Raw genomic sequence first — 20553 nt, 5'->3', positions numbered from 1 at the left:
TTCCGCACACTGGCGAGCCAAGAGGAGACCGAAAAGAGGGGAACAAAACAACGCTTTGGTGGCGTACCGAGATATTCCGTTTGAACCGAGAACACCGCCGCGCCGCTGATGGAACAAAGAAAACAGGTACAAAGAAAACAGAACTCCAAGGTGATGCGATAACATGCACGTGTCGCGCGTAGCAAGAGCAATAACGCCGAGCAAATGGGAAGAAGCACAGAGCGCTTTGCGCGAGCGCGTGGTTCGCGCCGCTGATTATGACACGAAAGTCAGCGACATGTTTTCGGTGAGTAAAACGACCGACGGGTGTTTTCCTGCGTTTTTTCCTTCCTTTTTGTTCCTATGGCGTCTCGCCTTTTGCATGCTCGTGGTGGCATCGTAAAGCTTGGCCTGCTCCGCCAACCCCCAATATGACTTACAAGCGGATCCTGCGTTGCTCGATGTTCAAGCACAATTTTGTGATGTATTCCAAGTATCCAAAAGCACATGGTGGGTAGCCATCGGATAGCAATATGTGTAATTCCGCATCAATGGCAAATGCAAACATCTAGCCACCCTTGCGATCCGCAGCATTGACGGGCAGTGGCTCCCCCGATGCCTTCTGGTCCGACGCCCTTGTCTTCTTGTTCTTTCCCTTCTTACGGGGTTGCTGTTGTTGCCAAGAGTTGGGACTGTTCCCCGCTGCATTCGACTTGTTCATCCTCTCGTTGCTTGAAATGCTCTTCTGCTGCTGCCCGTTGCGGTTCTCCTTGGTGTTACCATTTGGTGCACCTGTGAGCGACGCACGCCGATGTTGCTGATTGTTTGACTTCGCCTGCGACTTGTGACCGTTGTTACCATTGACAAGCTTGCTCGACTCAGGCGACCTATTGGCGGTAGGGGAAGGCGTACGCGTCTCAAATACGGGAGACAGCAGTGGTATGGTTGCAGATTTGATCTCTTGAGGGTGTGCTCGCTGCGCGTTTGAAGTTTCCAGGGGAGGCAGACCGTTAGTGTAAGTCGGGGTACCCCACTGGTGAGGAACAGTGCGAGTTGGTGAGATGTCGTCGCTACGGTCGCTTTGATGGCCATTTGTGGTCTCGTAATTCACCCAGCCTTCACTAAACGTGGGAAATGATGGCTGGCCTTCGCCAGGGAGGGTCAAGCCGTTTGTCTCCATCGGTGGGTTGCCATTCATGGAGCCATTAACAATGGGAGGCCCCATGTTTTGCACTGCTTTCTGTCTCTCCATCTCTTGGAGAACCAGTTGCTGACGTGCTTGGAGTTGCTGGATCTGATGTATGGCCTGGTCATTTGCGTAGAGCCCAAGTGAAGCTTGAGATGGCATATCCGGTGGTACAGTTTCGACCGTGTCGCTCCTGTGACGAGGCTGGCTTGGAAATGAGCCATTGACAATGACTGGACCGTTGTCGACAGGTGGACGGACGGAGTCGATACGTGATTTCCGCAGCTCAGGGGTGGCCACCTCATTCGGCTGACTCACGCCAGTAGAGTAGCTTCGCATATGTCCGAGCGGAGAAGGAGACCGTGTCACTCGACGTAACGCAGTGTTCAGGAGCGGCTGCGTGATCTCTGGCGATACGCGTCGGCGACGCTGAGCCAGTTCGCTAAATGACGGAATCAATGGGACAGAGTACTCTTGTCGCGGGCATACTTGTGGCTCAACATAATAGCCAACATATTCCTTAGGCGAACTGGTATCGGAAGATGGAATCGACTCCGGCTGTGATAGATTTGGTTTTGTGGGAATATCCGACGTCATCTGCGGCCTCAAGAGATCCTGCGAAGATCGTGCGATAGGATAGCCAGCAAAGCTTCCAGAATCAACGAGTTGGGGTACGGGTGGATATCCCACGATGATAGGCTGTTGTCCCGCACTGCGAGGAGGCTGCGAATGCGAACGAAGGGAACTTGTTTCGCTCGCATTCGAAGCGCGATGCACTCCTCGGTGTACACCAGGTATGCTGTTGCTCAAAGATGGCGAAGAAGGATTGGTTCGAGACCCATCTTGGGAGCCAGTGGGATCCGATTGGGGAGCAGTAAAAAAGCCAGGATAATGGTATAGGAAGCCCTGAGGAAGAGCGCTTGGCGGTATCCCACGCTCAGCCAAACGAGGACTTTGTCGACCATTCACATAGGGCGACTTCTGCGGCGATCCGTTTGTGCTGTTAGACGCTCTGCCCTGCGCTTGTGCTTGGGCAACGGCGTGAGCGTGCATCTGCGCGGCTCGCACTTGATGTGCTTGCTGAGCGTGTTGCTGAGCAGCAAGCTGAGCACGTAGAGAGTTCGATTGCATTTCCAACATCTGGTACTGTTGATACAGCTGGTCATGTAGCTGGTCATGAATTCCTCGGGGAAAGTTGAAGTATTCTGGACCAGCACTCGCTGGAATAGGTGGACTATGCAGAAACGGTGGTCGGCCCTGACCGTAGTTGGAGCTGCCGGAAGATCGTCTACTGCCTCCATGCTGGCCTTTTAGGTTGAAGCCGCCTCTACCTCCTCTCGAATTCGGGCCACCTCGTCCGTTCCGGTTCGGAACGCTGGAGGTAATGATGGCTTTCTGGGATTGCGGCTTCTTGAAGATCGCGTTAGACTTCTCTTCTGGCGGATACTCAAATTGCTCGCAAGCTTTGTCAAGCTGCTGGCCATCTGCAAGGAGGTCGAAAGCGCGGCGGAGCTCCAGGTGTATGCCCCGCCATGCATAATCGTCCGCGGAATTTCCAAGGTTTCGATCGGTATTGAAAGGCTCCTCTACACAGAGGCGATTGACACCTTCCTTCTGGCCACCGCCAGGATGCCACCCCTTCTCCTCTCTCGGTATCCGTTTGCCTTGACGTACTGATATCGTTTCTTTCTCATAGTCGATTTCGTGACCATAAAGACGGAAGAAATGGAATAGCAACTGGCCCAAGCTTTCCTTATTGTCATCTCCGTAGCCTCTCAATCTGTCGACGTCGTCGGCGAAACTCGATAATGAAGGCTGGCCGGTTGTCTCGTCTAACGCTCGATCGGGAAGGTCATGCAGGGTAGGGAGGACCGGTGGATCCCGGGTCTGGAGGAAATTGAGGATCAAGCATATCCATGTATACGAGCTAATTGTGCCACCAATGCCTGAGCGATGTTAGATTAGGAGGAGACGGGTATGCGGCAGACTGACCAGCATCGTTGAGGATCCGGCGCTTTGTCCAGTGCTTGATTATCATAGCGAGCGGTCGAACACGATCGTCGAGCTGGATGTATGTCTTGATCATGCGCGTGTTCTCGATTGCGGCGACGTTGTTCACATTGATGTCGCAGGAGATTTGCAGCTCAGGGTCCCAAACTTTTACAATCCGCACTTTGGCTGCTGGTATGCATACCACACGTTCCATGCCGTCTAGGGAGATTAGTCTAAGTCAAGCTGAATCATGGTAGCAACGTACGTTTGTCCAAGGCCTCAGCCAGGGGGTGCATTTCTTCGAGCCTTTTCATGGGCGTTTGAATGCAAATGTCGACTGTCCATGTTAGTGCGGGCCTTTTGATGCGGGTTGGAACATACCATCGCTTTCGGAAGTCCACAACATGTTGCCAGAGGAGCCAAAGACGTGGACCATGATCTTGGTGCCTGGGAACTCGGTTTCGAGTATGCCCTGCATCTTCTTTATGAAGCGTTCTCGGATGTGGGTGTCTTCCTGTTTCGGCTCTAACCGGTCGTATAGCTCTCGCATGTCTCCGCTCAACTTGTCATCCTCGTGGGGATCCAGACTCTTCTTGGGCTCCTCTTGGGCTCTTTCGAGTATCTCGTCTGATTGGTAGGGCATGCGTCTCCGGCCCAGCATACCGACGTTGGTCTCGAATCTGCACTTGAATGGGCGCGCGGGTCTCAGCGTGGGCATGGTGCCGTTTGCTTCGGACGAGACGGAGCGTGGCGAATGGCTGCCCAGTCCGCCGTTTGGCGACGGGGAGCGTGAGCGCGTTGTGTATTTGCGGGCGACCTGCAGGGGCGTCGAGGGGACGGAGTTGGAGTGCTGCGAGACGATGGACGGGCGCTGGGCGCGCGTCTGGGCGCCCGCCTCTTCCCGTTTGCTCGACATATTTGGCAGACGGTTTGATGTCATCGTGGGCGCGCTGGTGGGCACGCTACGCTGTGTAGCCTTATTCCCATCTGTGGTATTGTTGTGCGCCTGGGCCGTCTTGACGGGAGGCTTCTTGGAGAGGGTGCGGCCTGAGTCCCGCTGGGGCGGCGGGCTCAGCGAGTGGGGAGACACAATTACGGCGGGGAAGGGCGTGTGCGAGGCGGATGGATGCACTTCGTCGATACGCGCGAGCTGCAGGAAGGGGTGCAGCAGCAGCTGGGGCGGCACGTGGGCGTAGTGGATGTGCGGGTGCAGTGGGTGTCGAGGGAGCGGCAGGGGGGAGTAGGCGGGGGCAGCGAGGGCGGGCGAGGAGGGTTTGGTCCGGCGAGGGTCGGAATGAATGAGCTGGGGATGTTGGAGGTAGAGATATTGTGGGTTGTTGTGGCGGCGGTCGCTCATAAACTTTAGTGGGCGCTCACTGGCTATGGCAATGGCGGTGCTCGCGGAGGGGCGGCGGCGGCTCGGGGGCTAGGGCCGTGGGCGGGAGCAGAGAGAGATGCTTCCAGAGCAGGTGACGGCAGAGGGCTGGAGCAAAGGAGCCCGCGGTGAGGGCGTACTCGGAATTCGGCGTCGTGAGAGGGTGGTGCGTGAACCCCTGCCGTGAGAGCCTGGTCCGCACTCGTCGCTGCGAAGGTGCTAGGGATCCGGCGTCGACTGTGGTTCCGCCGGTCAGCGCTAAACAATGGCGGGATGCAGACGCAGACGGGAATCGAGGCACTGCAGACGGCGGGCGGAGCGGTGCAGAGGACGAGGTCGACAGTCTGTGAGGTTGTGTGCAGTGCAGCGGCATGCATGGGCATAGGCATAGGCATGGGCATGGGCATTTGGGCCACACCTGGGTCCTAACGAGGGATGAACGCACAGGGCTGCCTCTAATGCGCTTTGGGACGTGTGACGGCGACAGGGGCGCCTTCTCCATGGCCCATACACATACAACACGCCATGTAATCTATCCTCTGCTGCTCCATGGCGGGGGGCTGCCCGATGTCTTTCTGGCCTACACCACCAGCTTGCACTCCCACTCCCACCGCCATCACCACCGCGGCGCTGGCCTTCCCCGCGCCCAGAGCACTGGACAAGGGAAAAAGGGAAAAAGCACAATCCACGCCACACCGTCAGCCGTCATCAGCCCTGGCCGTGCTGGCTGGCCGTGCGGAGACGGTAGTGTTCAACGGGCCACTCCGCCGTGCTTCTACGCTACATGACAGCTTCCTGTAGAACTCCTGTTAAGCTGCAGCATGGGCGTCTCCTGTCTCGTGCAGCCCGTGTCATAGGACATGACGCCTACTCGTGAGATTGTAGGGGCTTGCTGCATCGCAGTCAGACCGCCCGCCATGTCCTCTGCCTCGGACATTGTTCACCAACCCTGTGTCACCGTGTATTTCTGGTCTCGTCCCATCTGCATCTGACCGGTATATCACCGCCGGAGCAGACGCAGGGACAGCACCAACGGCGGCATTTCGTAATGACCAAGGTACCCGCGCCTCCGGTTCCAAGTATAGCCACCCGCCAGAGTCTTGATGTCAGAAGACGGGCATTCTCGCGTTTGTCGACTTGTTTCGACGCGGTAAATTGGGGCTCCAAAATATGCACCCAACTGGCTACGGGCGGACTCTGTTTCAGATGCCGACTCTCGGCTCATCACGTGACGGCCGTGCCCATCATGCCCAGGTGTCCACGGCTACGCAGGCGCAAGCGCAAGCGCAAGGGGCCTTTTGGCTACGGCAGGCGCGTTGCACCGATGGGGAAGCGACTATGTCATTCCCTCCAGCCGAGGCATCTCCGCATGAGGCGCATCGACTATGGCATTTCTCCGCCCACGACCATCTGTATTGTTCGCCGCTCGTGGACCTTCTCTTCGATCATTTTCTTCAGCCATGGCTCAGCGACGCATTGGTAGGCTGCTTAGCGACATCTTGTGCGACAATAGCTGATGGACCATAGCGAACCCCGCCCTCTTGTATGCAGACCACAGCCGTGACAATTCCCTTCTAATATCATTACAGCATCTGCGATCTTCAAGAGAAGTTTCGTCCAGCCATTTATGAGTTTCCCAAAGTCGTCTCCACGGCACAAAAGTTGCTGAAAGCGAGTATGCTCCACATTTTTTGTCCAACACCGTGTCCCAACTCCAATAAGACACCAACACCACCCTCTAGGCTTGCCACCCGCTGAGCGTCAGCCTGAAGCTCTCAGGCAGGCTCACCAAAACCTTTCATTATACTTTCCGCCCCGCGTGCTTACTGCTGACCAACCCTTTCAGGCAAATTACTGAACATTCCAGTCTTCGCGACTACCCAGAACAAAGGTAGGTTACGGCTGTACGAACCGTATGTGAGACATGTACTGACGTAGTCCTTCCGCCTCCGTAGCGCGATTGGGCGAGACATGTCCGGAGCTGAAGCTGGATCAGCCTGATGGCATCAATACAGTCTGTCATCTTGACAAGACATTGTTTTCGATGGTGTAAGCCACAGCACATGGGATCTGTGCGTCAATACTACTTGCTGACTCATGGTAGAACACCAGAAGTCAAGCAAGCACTAGACTCGCTCAACGCCTCTGGCCCACTCTCCTGCATCATTGTCGGCATCGAGAGCCACATCTGTGTCACTCAGACCACACTCGATCTCCTCCGGGCCGGACACCAAGTCTATGTCATTGCTGATGGCGTAAGCTCGTGTAACAAAGAAGAGGTGCCGATCGCTTTGGCAAGGCTACGCCATGAAGGTGCCGTGGTGACCACTAGTGAGAGCTTCATGTACGAATACGTTGGGGACGCTAGTACACCCGAGTAAGTGGAATTGCAGTGTCGAAGGGTCATCTATTATGGACTAGATGGCTAACAATAGATAGATTCAAAGACATCATCAAGGTAGTCAAAGAGACGTCGCAAAGCACAAAAGAGGCAATGCAGACGCTTTGTAAAATCTGAGATGATCATTACCGAATATCCCATCGTTACCATATCAGTACCACTTCCAGTAGCTATTTTACAGATCCATGTCTATGAATAAAGCAAGCCCGTCCCAACCACCTGATGCGTAGCACTCGCATATCTCTCCATGCAATTGGAATCTCTCCAGTTTCGCGGCTCGAAACATCCCACCTTCATTTCCCCGGCCCATCTTCCTACAGCTCTCGGCCATTGACTGGGAGCATTGGCAAGGCCACATTCTTGATCTCCCTCGTCTTAACAATTCCAGTCCCTGATGGCTTGCCGGCCTGTTTCGCGTTTCCCCTCCCTTCCAGACCTATGGCAAGTCTCCTCGGCGTCGTCCGTGGGGGCACAACTGGAGCAACCTACACTGACCCTCCATATGCCCCCATGCAAAGTAACGCTGGGTTCTGACACGCGTTTTGACTTGATACAAATACCCCAGAATATAGCCCACATTGGACCAGATTGATTACCTCGTATGTAGATTACACAGTTGCAGATAGACTTTACGAACTGGTCTTGGCACGGACGAGCGAGACTAAACACTGTCGACCTGTAGTGTTTGTGATAGCATTTCAAGTCGAAGAATGAGGTTATCGAGTTATTTAAGCCACTGGAAAAGAATGCTTTCGTAGTGATGTGCCATTCCCTATCCACGAGAATAATGTATCGGCGTTGTGGAGTTCTGGCGTCTGCCAAAATCCGTGCCAGCACACGCAACTTAGTCGCCTGGAGAGGGTGATGCATATGAGTTGAAGAATTTCGTTGCAATAGAGTGCGAATTTTTCTCTGTCGGCTTTGAAAGACGCTGCTTCTTATCCCGATTGAAACAGCTCGCTCTATGCATTCTTCACTCATATGTCTACGACTCGCTCTTGCGTTCAAGATGCACCGCATCATCCCCATAACCTTGAACCTTCCCCTCCAATACCTCATCGATTACTGGTGCCTTGAAACCATATCGACCCCAAAAGTCTCCTGTACCATAGACGGAAACAATACCAGTAGTTGCATATTCCTTAGCAACAATCTCCAAGCTCGCGTGAAGACATTGATGCGCGAGCCCATATCTACGGAATTCGGGCAGAATAGCAAAGTCATGGATGTAGTACTGATCCGCATCCGGCCTGATTTCGCCGAGAAGCTGATTGAGAGCTGGGGGCTCGCATTTGCGAATGGGATGCGAGACGATATATCCGCAAATTCCACCGGTTTCGTCAAAGAGACCTTGGCAGCCTTGCGGGAACAACCTGGCGCGTTCTGCGAAGACTTCGTCGCTTTCATGGAGGTCGGGATGGATCTTCTCAGCTACTTGGACGAGGCTGGTAATGTCACCGGCAGATAGCGAACGCCATACTGCTTTAACATCAATATCCACTTCCGTTTTACCTTGTTCGACTGTGACGCGCTGTTTGAATTTCCCAAGGTCCTATCGTGAGGTGCCCAGGTGTAGCCACGTACGAACCTTGGAACACCTCCTCAAAGGGTACCACCGCTAACCAAGATGCATACACAAGTCTTTTGAAATGAGTCTAGCAAAATGCTAAATTGAGATCCGCTGTTTAGATGCGCCCTTGAATAGCATTGAAAGGGGAAGCGCATTTGCTGCCGAAAATGACGTAGTTAATATCTAGACAGGTTAAAGTCCGTCGCTAGTGCTACGTTCAAAATCTGTTCCCTCACCCCGGGATCGTCGCATTTCCATTTTCGATACCAATCAACATCATATAGTTACTCCTCTTTCCCATGCATTGGTTAGTATTTGTGTGTAGGTCGCGATATTAAATCATCAATGTGAGAGTGAACTATGCGTGATGGAGAAAGTATGTCAGTGTGAGATTCGATGCGCGTATAGTCATCCAATACTTCCGGCTACACTAGTCACGACAGAAACACACGGCAAGGGCGTAGAACCGCTATATTGATCTTCTATCCAAGCCAGCTCAATCCAATATTCGACAAAACAGTCAGAAAAGGCATGCTTGCTAGCGCTATCTTAAGTCAGTTTCGAATTTCATTTTCAAATGCCATCTAATGGAAGAAGTTGGAAAAAGAGAATCAACCCAACGTGGGCATAACATACAGAGGCGGAGCCACGCCGGCAAAGGGAATAGCCGATTGAACGACGATGAAGCAAAGTGTAACCAGACGAAGAAGCGAACCAGGTATGGGATATCAGTAGAACAACGAATGTGAGAGTGAATAGTCGTAAGAAAGGAAAGGTAATAGCCCCGGGGCGAGCTGCGCATGGAGGCTTGCCACAGAGACGCTGAAATTTGATGATGGATCTTTCTTGGCGGAGCTTCTATGCTCATTGATCTTTGGAAGGACAGAGTTAGCAAACGAGATGCTGAAAAGCCGCTCGGCTATATCCCGAAACGTAGACGTCCTATCATTCGAGTTCAGCAGCCCATGCATCTCCGCTCTTCACTAGCGATCACCTCGACGAGGTCTGAGCTGCAGCAATCTCAGCAACCTCATCTTCCGGTCTCATTCTCAAGCCGCCTTTGACCTGAATGCCTTGCTGAACCCAGTCCAGCTTCTCAATGTCCTCCAGGCTCTTGCGACCACGTGAGGCCTTCTTCAGCAGACCCTCGACGCACTCGCGAGCGCCAGCCCACTCGTTGCCCTTTTCCGCATCCCACTCGCCGTCTTCGTCACCGAATTTGACCCAAGACCAATCGCATCTGGCGATACGGTGAGCGGCTCTACTACGAGACGCGGCCTTGCCCGGCGGTGGATCAAAGGGCAAACGTCCTTCCATGAGAGCATAGAGCAGGACGCCGAGCGCCCAGGCATCGGTTGAACGGCCGTCATATGGCTGACCGAGGAGAATCTCTGGAGCAGCATAATCTTCACTACCGCATCGTGTTGTCAAAAGAGGCGACTCGGGAGGAGCAGGGATGCGTCGTGAGAGGCCGAGATCCGTGAGTGTCGCTATGGCATGCGGATGGCACTGTGGGTTCTTGAGTAGAGGCACGGTAGACACAGGAATATTGAGAAGGACGTCTGGATGTCATTAGTACAGAGTAAAAGCGAAGAAACGTACCAGATGAACTGTGGCATGGTAAAAAGAATGGAAGCAGTACTTTCTAGCTTGATGTCGCGATGCACAATAAGTTGGGTATGCAAATAACGCACAGCGCTGACCATTTCGGCGAAGACGCGATGGACGATGTCGAGAGTCAGCTTGTCGCGATGGTCACTGGCTACATCAAACAGATCACCACCGGGACAGTAGGTAAGGACAATAAGAGCTTGGGCGTCATCGTGATCGAAGGCTTGGAGATGGACAAGAGAGGGGTGCGATACTGATCGGAGCATTTCGACTTCTCGCTTGAGGCTTAGTTCTACGCGCTCTTCGTCGGCACCCCCGGCAGGGCCATGCTCGACGACCTTGATGGCGACCAGTTTCCGTGGATCCAAAACGTTCTCATCGAGAGGGTCCTTTGCTTTGGTCTTCTCACAGGTTGCGAGGTAGACTTTGCTGAAGGTGCCCTGCCCCAGTTGGCGGACAGGGCGCCAGAGCTTCTTCGTCTTTTGAGGCCCACACCGCACCACTATATATTGAGTCTTGTCATCTTCGGTCACGTCGTCTTCCTCGGTGTCGGTAACACTGCGGTTGCTTGCGTTGCTCGCGGGCGGGGTGGGAAGGCCGGCTGGCACATTGGCGGGGACGAGGCCTCGCTGCGTCGCCAGATATGTCTCGCGGTTCATGCGCTGCTGCATGGCGGGGTCCGTGTCGACGACCGAGACGTGCCGAGGGCGGGTGTTGTGCATTGAATCCGGGGTGTACTCGCTGATGCTCCTGTTGCGCTCGCGAGCAGCCTCGTTCCTCTGCTGCGAGTTTGCGGCGGCGGCCTCCATGGCAGCGGCCTTCAGGCCCGAGTAGCCCTTCTTCTTGAGCGAGGGCGAGGGCGACAGGGTGCCCTTGGCGAAGATGGCGAAGGCGTCGTCGCGCGAGGCGGCCGAGATGCCGCGCGAGCGAGGACGATGGTCGGCGCGCTGCCATGGGCCGGGCGAGTCGCCCATGACCAGGGGCGAGGGGAGCGGGGTGATGTCGCCCAGGGCAGCCAGCGCTGGCGACGAGATGGCGGACGAGGGCGACAGCGAGCCGAGACTGGCAGTCGACCAGGCGGTCCTCAGATAGCCGCTGTCCTGGATGGCAATCGGCGCCGTGGCCGACTGCCGCAGCGCGTCGCTCCCGCTGGGCTCCAGATTGGCGGGGTCGAGGGAGCGTGCCGAGTTGGGGTTCGAGGCGATGGCGAGGTCCGTGTCGAGCTTCAGCGCCGTCGACGGGGCGCGGACGTGATATCTGGGCAGCGAGGGATCCGTGGCTGCCGTGCCGGGCGCGAGGTCCGCCGTCGTCAGCGTCGATGTCGGGCGGGCAGTGTCTGGCGTCGCCTGCGTCTTCTGCGTCTTCTGCGTCGTGTCGGCGCGGGCAGGCGCCCGTGGGAGTGCAGGGCTGGAGGACGCGAGACCCGGAGAGGATGGCTCTGGGTCCTCCATGGTGTTGTGTCACAGCGGCCAAGGTCCAGTAGTCTGTCTGCGGGCAATGCCACCCGTGCACCTCCATGCACGTGCGCCTCCGCTACCCTTAGCGCCTCTCGTCTCAGCGTCGGTCCCATCCCAGCACACTGGTCCACGGCACCGACTCCCTGACCCTTTTCAAGTCCTCCCGCGAAGCCACTGCCGGCTTCGACCTCGAGGCGTGCCGTCAGTCACCAGAGCGACATGGGGCCGTTTTGGGCTTCCGAGCCAGCCAGCCAATCGCAAGCGAGCCTCCGACAACGTGAACTCGCGCCCTCACACGGCATGTCATGCTGAGTCTGATCGCGAGTGTCTACCAATTGACTCCAAGCGGCATGATATCGAGCCTCTCGCCATCCCCATGTTGGGAACTCGGCATGGGCCTGGCGTTGCCTTACTTACCTTTCGCATATCCCGCGGCTGTTCGCTGACATATCCTTTCATTGCATCCTCTCTTATGGACGTCGTTGTCCAGAGTGTCCATCTCCGCTGCCGCCTATGCTTTCGTTTGGACGAGTCGGAAATGCGGCGTATCGCGACGTACCCGGAGTCTATGTACGTGGTGGCTCCGACCCTACCATCTTCTCTTGTATCTGACAAGTCTGTCAGACACATATTGCCGACCCCAATGAGCGCCGGCGGATGGCCCTCGCCGAGGTAGACAAGGCGCCCTTCGGCTGGTATCATATACGACTAGCAGTCGTGACAGGCATTGGTTTCTTCACCGATGCGTACTCTGTGAGTCTGACAGTAACATGAACGACAATGTTGAAAGCTGACTAACAATATCTTCAGCTGTTCGCCATAAACCTAGCTGTCATCCTGCTAGGAATTGTGTACTGGCAAGATACGGAACACCAAGGCGTCATGCCCCATGATGCCGATACAGCCATCAAAGTCGCTACGTCCGCCGGCGCCATCTTCGGCCAATGTATCTTTGGGTACTTGGGCGATGTTCTAGGAAGGAAGAAGATGTACGGAGTAGAGCTGATGATTATTATCTGCACAACACTCGCACAATCGCTTTGCGGTGAATCAGCGACCCTTTCAATCGTGGGTGTGCTCATCTTTTACAGAGTTGTAATGGGAATCGGCGTCGGTGGTGACTGTACGTACACGTTCCATGCAACAGTTCCATATCCTCTTGTCGATGATACGCTAATTATACATCAGACCCGCTTAGTGCAGTTATTACGGCAGAATTTGCCAGTACCAGATATCGGGGAGGCATCATCGCCGCCGTTTTCGCCATGCAAGGCCTCGGTCAACTTGCAGCCGCCTTAGTAACTCTCATCGTAGTCATAGTCTACAAAGACCACTTGATCGTGGTAGCTAACGTTGGAGAATGCGTCGGGCAGTGCTCCATGCACGTTGACAAGATGTGGCGCATTATCATCGCCTTCGGTGGCATTCCCGCCTGGTTCGCGCTTTACTACAGACTCACAGTACCGGAAACGCCACGATACACGTTTGATGTGCTGTACGATGTTGAAAAGGCCTCAGTTGATGCGCGAAAGTACCGCTATGGTAAGCAGGGTAACGTGGTCAATCCAGTCACACAGGCGAAGGCGCGTAGCGAGATGGCCAAGTACAAGACGCCGCGGCCTACGTTGATGGAAGTACTGCGGTTTTACTCACGGAAACGCCAAGCTATCCGCCTATTCGGCACCTCTATGTCCTGGTTGTATGTGCAGCAATTTACTACTTTAGCTATAGAACAAGCTGACATTCACACAGATTTTTAGACATGGCCTTCTATGGTCTTGGCTTCTCCTCTGCATCACTGATGTCGACTATGGGCTTCGACCAACGCGCAAACCTCTACCTCTACCTACGCAACATGGCCACAGGGCAAATTGTGCTCATCTGCGCCGGTGCCCTTCCTGGCTACTGGCTCACCGTATTCACCGTCGACACCATAGGCCGCAAACCCATTCAAATCGCCGGGTTCGGAATCCTGACCATCATCTTCTGTGTTCTTGGCTTCGCCTGGCAAGGCCTCACAAAAACCCACTTACTAGTACTATACGTCTTAGCACAATTCTTCTTCAACTTCGGGCCCAATGCCACGACTTTCATAGCGCCAGCCGAGATCTTTCCGACTAGAGTACGATGTACAGGCCATGGGATCAGCGCAGGAATGGGCAAGTTAGGCGCCGTGTTCGCACAGATTTTCTTTGCACCCATGATCAAGAGGGGGGCTACGCATGACAATCCTACGCCCTGGATCCACGGTGTAATGCAGATTTTCGCGCTCTTCATGTTCCTGGGTATGCTTACCAGTTTTCTTGTTCCAGAGTCGAAGAGAGCAAGACTGGAGGAACTGGCTGGCGAAAAAGAGGACGTGTATGAGTTACAGGCTGGCCAGTGGCGAAATCGTGGTGGTGTTGCGAGTAGAGGGACTGTGAACGTGGAAGGTGCATTGGGGAACAATTCGATAGTTTTTGCGAGGGGAAGCGGAAGTGCGAGTGCGAGGAGTGTGGACCGGGATAGTGAAGGGGGATTGAGGGAGGGGGACATGGAGAAGAAGTGGTGGAGACACAGACAGAAGGAGATTCATCCTCATGCTGTTTGATCGTCTTGCTGGATAGAACCTCTTCTTTTTTTACTCCTTAGAATTACGATGATATGGGCTGACTCGGATACCTGTAGAATAAAGATGCCTAACTAACGATACCCGCATAGTTTCTCCAATTCATGTCCAGTTTCATGTCAGTTCCTTGCTAGCTAGATACCCATCAGACGATTGACATGAGTTCTGGTCACCAACCCACTTCTCGGCAACGTATCTGTAGTTCTCGCGTTCAAAATGGTATGCATCCGCGTTACAAAGTGAGGCTAGATAGGCTAGCACGACTTCATTCGACATACAAGATCACATTCCACCTTGTGCTTATTTCCCTAGTGTTTCTCGTGGTGCGCCTCTTCTCTTCTTACGAGGCGTCTTCTCTTGATGTTTACTTAGGAGCGCTTTCAATCTAGAACTCTGAATGTGTTGTAATGTCAATTTGAGTCGCTCGCATAGCTACGGTGTCGCTGACACGTGCCGCAACCACAGTGATGGTGATGGTGACGGTGACGTAGCTCGTAATTCCGGTCTGGCAAAGGACGCACCTCATTTTCTCTTTCCTGCAATGCGACTCTGACATCAACATTTGGAGGTTCGGTCCACTTACACCAATCAGGCCTTCACCTCGAAGGGAGCACCATCATACACAAGTGTCAGTCGGCGGGCAGCACAAAGCCCACATGCGTGATGTCAAGACTGTCGAACATGCTCATGCGCCTCTTGGGCTCTCCAATAACGCCTCAACCTCCTCTTGACCCAGCCTCCGCACGCCCTCCACACCCATCAACCTCCCGCCCACCTCGTTCACGAAGCTCCCCCCAACCCCCTCAATGCTCTGTCCCTCGACACCCTGCCTCTCAAAACTAGTCGTCCTCTTCCCCTCCAACCCACACGCCACAATTCTGTCAAACCACCACAAATCCGTATTCACGTTCAGCCCCACCCCATGACTCGTGATATTCCTCCGCATATGCACACCAATGGCGGCAATCTTATCCTCTGGACTCGTCCAGACACCTGTATGCTCTGTTGTCATGGCTTTGATACTGTATTTCGCACAGGTAGCTATCAGGCTCTTTTCTAACAAGCAGACGTAGTTTCTAGGTGTGAGTCTATGGGTACGCAGGTCGATGATGGGATACGCGACTAGTTGACCGGGGCCGTGGAAGGTGGTTTGGCCGCCGCGCAGGGCTTCGGTAAAGGAGGCGCGGTTATTGGCGCGCAGATAGGTTTGTTGGTCTGGGGAGACATTGCCAATTTCTCGTCGACCGCATGTGTAGACGGGTGTGAATTCAGTGGTTATGATGTGTGGTGGTGGTGGTGGGGACGCATTGAGTGGCGGTTTCGAGGCGAGAAAGCGCGACACGAGAGATTCTTGAAGGCGAGCTGCTGTTGCGTAGGAAACAAGGCCTCGTAGGTGGATATGGTGCAGCTTCTGCGGGATAGAGCTTGCCATTACTGTCGTCGCAAGTCTTCCGAGATGAGTGTCTGGGGTCTGGGACCTTGGTATCGACTTATCGATAAGGGTTTGTAACGCGACGCGACTTGACTCTGCGACTGCGAGGACATCGACTGCATCTTACGCACAACCACGAGTCCCCGCTCTGTTCATTGCACTATCATGGCAGGGATCAAGCGATCGATCAACGGACAAGTCAAACCCCATAACCAGCCTCAACAGCCGGAGGATGTAGCCATGACAGATGCGACACCACCATGTGGACAGCCGCAAGCACCCTCCAGCAACATCACCTCGTCCGCCACCGCTACAGAAAAGCAGACGAACCCACCAAAACGAGCGTCTCACGCAAAGGACTCTCCCTCAAAGTCTGCGCCAGCAAAGCAACCTTCCAAGCCTCGCTCCGCAACCCATCAACTCCGCCAAAAGCTCGCCAGACTGCCCAAAAGTACGTAGACCCCGTTTCACAGATGGACCAAATCTAACAAAATCCCTAGACACAACAATAAGCACCCGGCCACTTCTCCACGCACCTTTACCAACTCCTTTCTCCTCATCCGCTTCCCCAAAAGCCTTATACATAACCGCCACGTCGCCGTACGTACCCGCCCTGAAACGGATCCGGAAACTACTCACGCAAATAACCAAGCGCGAGAAGCAATCTGCCGCGTCCTTGAATAAGGCGGGAAGAGGAGGAGAAGGGAGAGGCGGGGGACGATATGCGCAAGCAAATGGACGGTTAGAACCGAGGGATGTGGAGGCTGAGATCGCAGGCGCGATGGGTAGGGAGGGTAGTGATGGTCGTGGTAGGACTAAGGGCTGTGCAGATGGTGTGGGTGGAAGTGGGACTCGAAATGGGAAGCGAGAAAACGTCCATCTTAAAGCGACAGGGCGGGCGATACCGAGGGCGTTGGAGATAGGATTGCATTTTCAGGGCGAAGAGGATTGTTGGGTCAAGATTGAGATGGGGAATGTGAGTGCGATTGATGATGTTGAGGCCGGGGATCGGATGGCAGAAGACGAGGGTAGGGAAGCGGAGATGGGCCAAGTAGCGGAGGATGCAGATGATGTACCGGAGACGAGGATACGCATTTTGAGTTCTGTCACTGTTACTATCGGCTTAGTAATGTAGTTCTCACACGTCACGACAGTCTTGGTTCATTAGTGTAAAGTAGATACCCAGGCAATTTACAACATAGTTCGCGAGTCATGTTTGTGTCGTTGAAGTGTATGTGTTCTCCGATTGCTCTCCTAATCCCAATCTCTCTGCCCACCTATTCATCGCGGATCCCCCAATTCCCAAGCCAGTGAAAAAAGGAGACGCAAAGGAAAAGATAGTCGTGTTTACAAAAGAAAAGGTTCATCGCTCGCTGACCGCAGTGAATGACTGTTTGGCCTCGAAAGAATCCTTCAATGCTTCCCACCCTTCCGAAAGAGATAAACGCCTGGGAGGTCAGAGGCTGACACTGTGAGTCCTGAACGCCAGTAGAACGAAAGATACAGATGCATTACCCGTTAACTACGCCGAAAGGAAAGAAAGTCTGCTGTGGTGATTCGGTATAACGGTATTTCTCCAGCCGCAGTTGTCTCATCTGAGACAAGTGCGGTGACATGGATAGTTTGGGTAGTTGTGTGGGTGGTTCTGTTGCGGAACATTTGCGATTAGACACGACATCGTGGAGGTGCTACCATCGTGCAACATTGCGTCGCGAACAGCCTAACAATGATGTTGCTGCGAGCCATCCATAAGTGGGCATCGTAGTGTAACGCAGCGAATGGCCTTGATGAGAATGACAGTAGTCTAGCATCGGCGTATAACCCAGAATTCCGCGGGAGAACATCTCAAGCGTTGACGCTCAGTATGCTCTTCCTGGGCCCGATCGCTGAGGTGGCGCCTCACAAAGCCAGTCTTTCCTAGCATAGTGATAAAAGACTTTGGCATTTGTCTCTTCAACGTTCGGCCTTGGGATACTGGTTGAGCATGGCCATGACCGCGACACCTATTGCAACGACTGTTACCATGGCCCCAACCGGACCGCCATAGTACATGGCAGCTCGATCAGGCCGATGGGCAACCAAGGAATTCGCCTTCCCTGACTGCTTTGAACCGTTTGGCTCAACAGAATGTCCGTTTTGTTCCCTCGTATTGGGAAGTGATACTTCTGGGCCGTCTTCGTCGAGGTCCTTCTCTTTGATGATGGTGATTTCACCTTGCTCGGCCTCATCGTCTGAGCCCTCAACGCCAGTCTTACTGCTCGCTCTTGCGGATGCACTGTTGCTTCTGCTCCGCCGTTGAGCTTCCTTGCCAGCAGTCTTTGCATTGTCTTCTCTGATGTTTTCGATCATCTCTGCCAAGGTTTTGCGATCGGCCTCTGCTGTCTCGGCTCTTTCCCGGTACCGCTCCATTTGCTGCTTCATCTCATTCATCTCGGACATCATGAGCTCCAGGCGTTGCTGTAAGCGAGCAGTGGCGTCCTCGGCGCTGGCGGGAGATATAGGCCCGTTATCTGAATCAGTGAGCTCTTCGCGGTGTGTATCGGCTGCCTCGGTTTCGGGCGTCTCATCTTCGCCAAGGATAGTCTCTGTGTCTCCTTGGTCCTTGGTTGTCTCACGCTCGAGGCGGGCTGCTCGCTCTTCAGCGTCTTCCCTTGCGCGACGCTCTTCGTTCAACAAGGTCTCCAAGTCACGCAGCCGCATGCCCTGCGTTTCGATCTCTTTCTTCGCACTAGTCAAGGCCTCTGTGAGTGTAGACAGCTGTGCGTCAGAGCGCACCGGTGACGCTGTCTTTGGACGTTCGGTGTCGGACCTCCTAAGGGACGATGCAACGTCGGGCTTTTCGGGTAAAGGCTGTTGTGGTGGGGGCGCAGGCGGATCTGAAAATCTCGCCTTGATGCTGCCGTCTTTGATCGGCGATATTCTGGCCTGGTTGATTGGCGAGGCCTTCGTGGTTTCCTTCTTGGTGTCTGCGGAGAGGATAGCATTGATGTAGTGGTGGGTCTGCTGGAGGTCCTGCGACTGCTGCTTTGCTGCCTTGATTTCGGTCTAAGGCTGTTAGAGAGGGGTACCACGAGTAGCTAGGTCGCACTTACATTGAGCTTCTTCACAACCTGCTCCATTGTGATGGGTTGTAGCCAGAAATTGGGGTGTCGGGGTTGCTGCATGCCGTTTGGGTAATTGGCCATGGCGCCCGGGCCCGGGAGTCGCTGACCGTTGACAGAGCCTTGGCTGGGCGTGCGACCACGCATATTCGCCATTTGCTGTTGGCCGTTGGGGCTCATCATGTTAGAGAGCTGGGGTCCTTCGAGCTCGCCGAAGTTGAGGTCGATCATGTCGCTACTGGATCGTGCATAAATGCCCGCATGTTCAACGCGCGCGGCGACTTTGTGGTGAACGATGGTCTTCTGGTCTTCGCTGACAATGTCGATGCCGAGTTCCAGCATGTCCTGCTCGCGTAGCTCGTGGGGGTCAGAGTCTCTGTTCTCCTGCGACAGACGGGAGCCGTTGACAAAGGTGCCGTTGGACGACTTGACGTCTCGGATCCAGATCTTGCCCTGGCGGTCGGCCCATACCTCGGCGTGTTGTCTCGAGAGGACTTTGGAGTCGAAGTATCCATTGAGTGGCGTGGGAATTGTCTTGTTGTTGGTCTGGCGGCCAATGCGGAGGACGTCGGGGAAGAAGGGGACGGTGATGGTCTTGCGCTCAAAGGTGCCGTTCATGGGGACCAGGTGCAGTACGGCGGTGCTCTCCTGGGGCGATGCGCGTTGGGCGCCGTTGGGCTGTTGCTGGGCCGGGACCTGGCCATTGTGCTGTGAAGGAACCATGGCGGAAGGGGCTTGCAGGGCACTCATGGCCGACGCGGCTGATGAGGCGGGGCCGGCAGAGGCGATGGGTTGGGGGCGTGCGGCAGTGATTCCGGCGATGGGCTCAGTCTTGGTCGCGGGCCATAGTCCCTTGGGGGCTTTTGCTTTGCGGGTGGCCGCCCAGTCGGTGCCGGCGGGCTGCTGGGGGGTGCCGTTTGGCTGCGAGGCAGAGGACGAGGCAGAGAGAGTCGAGGTGCCCGAGGCCTGTGAAGAGAGGCTCGACGACGAGTTGGACCGCTGGGCGCTCTTCCGAGGCATGAACATGCCACCACCGTTGGACACGCCCTCAGCGCTCCATGCCTGCCGATTGATGTTCTGGTAGTTGACGGGGGGCGCAACTGCCGTCATTGGCGAGGTCGTGTGCGGCGGAGGGAAGGAGGTGGGCGTGTTTGGGGTCCGGCGTCACTTTTCCTCTCCTGCACGATTCCCGTCTTGTCCGAATTTAGCGGCGCGACACCAGCGTGACGACGCCGAGAGCAAGCGACAACAACAAAGAGGCCTCGCGACGTCGGCTATGCACGCATGCGTCGCGCTCGATGCCGGTGTCCGGGATGGGCGTCGCGGGTGGGCTTGGGGGGGTTGCCGCCGTCGTCGTCGTCGTCTTCTGTCGTTCGTGTGCTGGCCGGGGAGAGCCCGTGCGACGTCGCAGCGATGCAAGGCGCTGCAGACAGGCGGAGGATGCAGCAGCAGCGTCTCTGGGATGGGTGGGCAGCAGCGGAGGCCACGGGACGGGCTGCGTGATGGTTGGGGTGGGCAGTATAGATGGGGGAGCGTGTTTCGATGAGCAGGAGGTCCTGTTCGGGCCTTGGGGACGCTGCAACGCTTACTGGCCAGCTGGGCGACACGACGGCTCAGGCGCAATGGCGACGTCGAGTAGGGGGCAGCACGAGCAGAATCACGACGCAACGAGGCAGATGCTGCGGCTACGTCCAACACGCGCGCGGTGGAGATGTCAAGCCGTGGTTGAAACTATTTCGCCTCATTCCCGCCAGCCCTGGACTGAAGGGGCCACCTGGGCAGCCGTTGCAGAGGTCACGTGCGCAGCGCCGTCGTGTCAGGTCAAGGGAGTCTGTGGAAAC

The 20553-nt window shown here is 55.1% G+C and overlaps 5 protein-coding genes across 5 annotated transcripts; 2 read left to right on the top strand and 3 right to left on the bottom strand.

The window, feature by feature from the left end:
• Nucleotides 1-547: 547 nt before the first annotated feature.
• Nucleotides 548-4514, bottom strand: J4E79_000352 (uncharacterized protein; the record flags this gene model as incomplete). Its single annotated transcript, XM_049349269.1, has 4 exons — nt 548-3111; nt 3158-3376; nt 3423-3494; nt 3539-4514. The coding sequence occupies 4 exons, from the start codon at nt 4512-4514 to the stop codon at nt 548-550; spliced, it is 3831 nt and encodes a 1276-aa protein (XP_049216056.1).
• Nucleotides 4515-5992: 1478 nt separating this feature from the next.
• Nucleotides 5993-7050, top strand: J4E79_000351 (uncharacterized protein; the record flags this gene model as incomplete). The annotated part of the gene is made up of 3 exons (XM_049349268.1): nt 5993-6033; nt 6637-6909; nt 6972-7050. The coding sequence occupies 3 exons, from the start codon at nt 5993-5995 to the stop codon at nt 7048-7050; spliced, it is 393 nt and encodes a 130-aa protein (XP_049216055.1).
• A 2443-nt stretch (nt 7051-9493) lies between these two features.
• On the bottom strand, nt 9494-11565 carry J4E79_000350 (uncharacterized protein; the record flags this gene model as incomplete). The annotated part of the gene is made up of 2 exons (XM_049349267.1): nt 9494-10065; nt 10146-11565. The coding sequence occupies 2 exons, from the start codon at nt 11563-11565 to the stop codon at nt 9494-9496; spliced, it is 1992 nt and encodes a 663-aa protein (XP_049216054.1).
• A 519-nt stretch (nt 11566-12084) lies between these two features.
• Nucleotides 12085-14161, top strand: J4E79_000349 (uncharacterized protein; the record flags this gene model as incomplete). Its single annotated transcript, XM_049349266.1, has 5 exons — nt 12085-12141; nt 12196-12324; nt 12382-12694; nt 12760-13270; nt 13324-14161. The coding sequence occupies 5 exons, from the start codon at nt 12085-12087 to the stop codon at nt 14159-14161; spliced, it is 1848 nt and encodes a 615-aa protein (XP_049216053.1).
• Nucleotides 14162-17564: 3403 nt separating this feature from the next.
• Nucleotides 17565-19822, bottom strand: J4E79_000348 (uncharacterized protein; the record flags this gene model as incomplete). The annotated part of the gene is made up of 2 exons (XM_049349265.1): nt 17565-18656; nt 18704-19822. 2 exons carry the CDS (start codon nt 19820-19822, stop codon nt 17565-17567), a joined length of 2211 nt encoding a protein of 736 aa, XP_049216052.1.
• Between the last annotated feature and the right edge of the window lie 731 nt (nt 19823-20553).

The sequence above is a fragment of the Alternaria viburni genome (assembly GCF_023758015.1).
Source record: "Alternaria viburni strain BMP 2772 chromosome Unknown scaffold_1, whole genome shotgun sequence".
Classification (NCBI taxonomy): domain Eukaryota; kingdom Fungi; phylum Ascomycota; class Dothideomycetes; order Pleosporales; family Pleosporaceae; genus Alternaria; species Alternaria viburni.
This window is presented reverse-complemented; position numbering and strand designations above follow the sequence as displayed.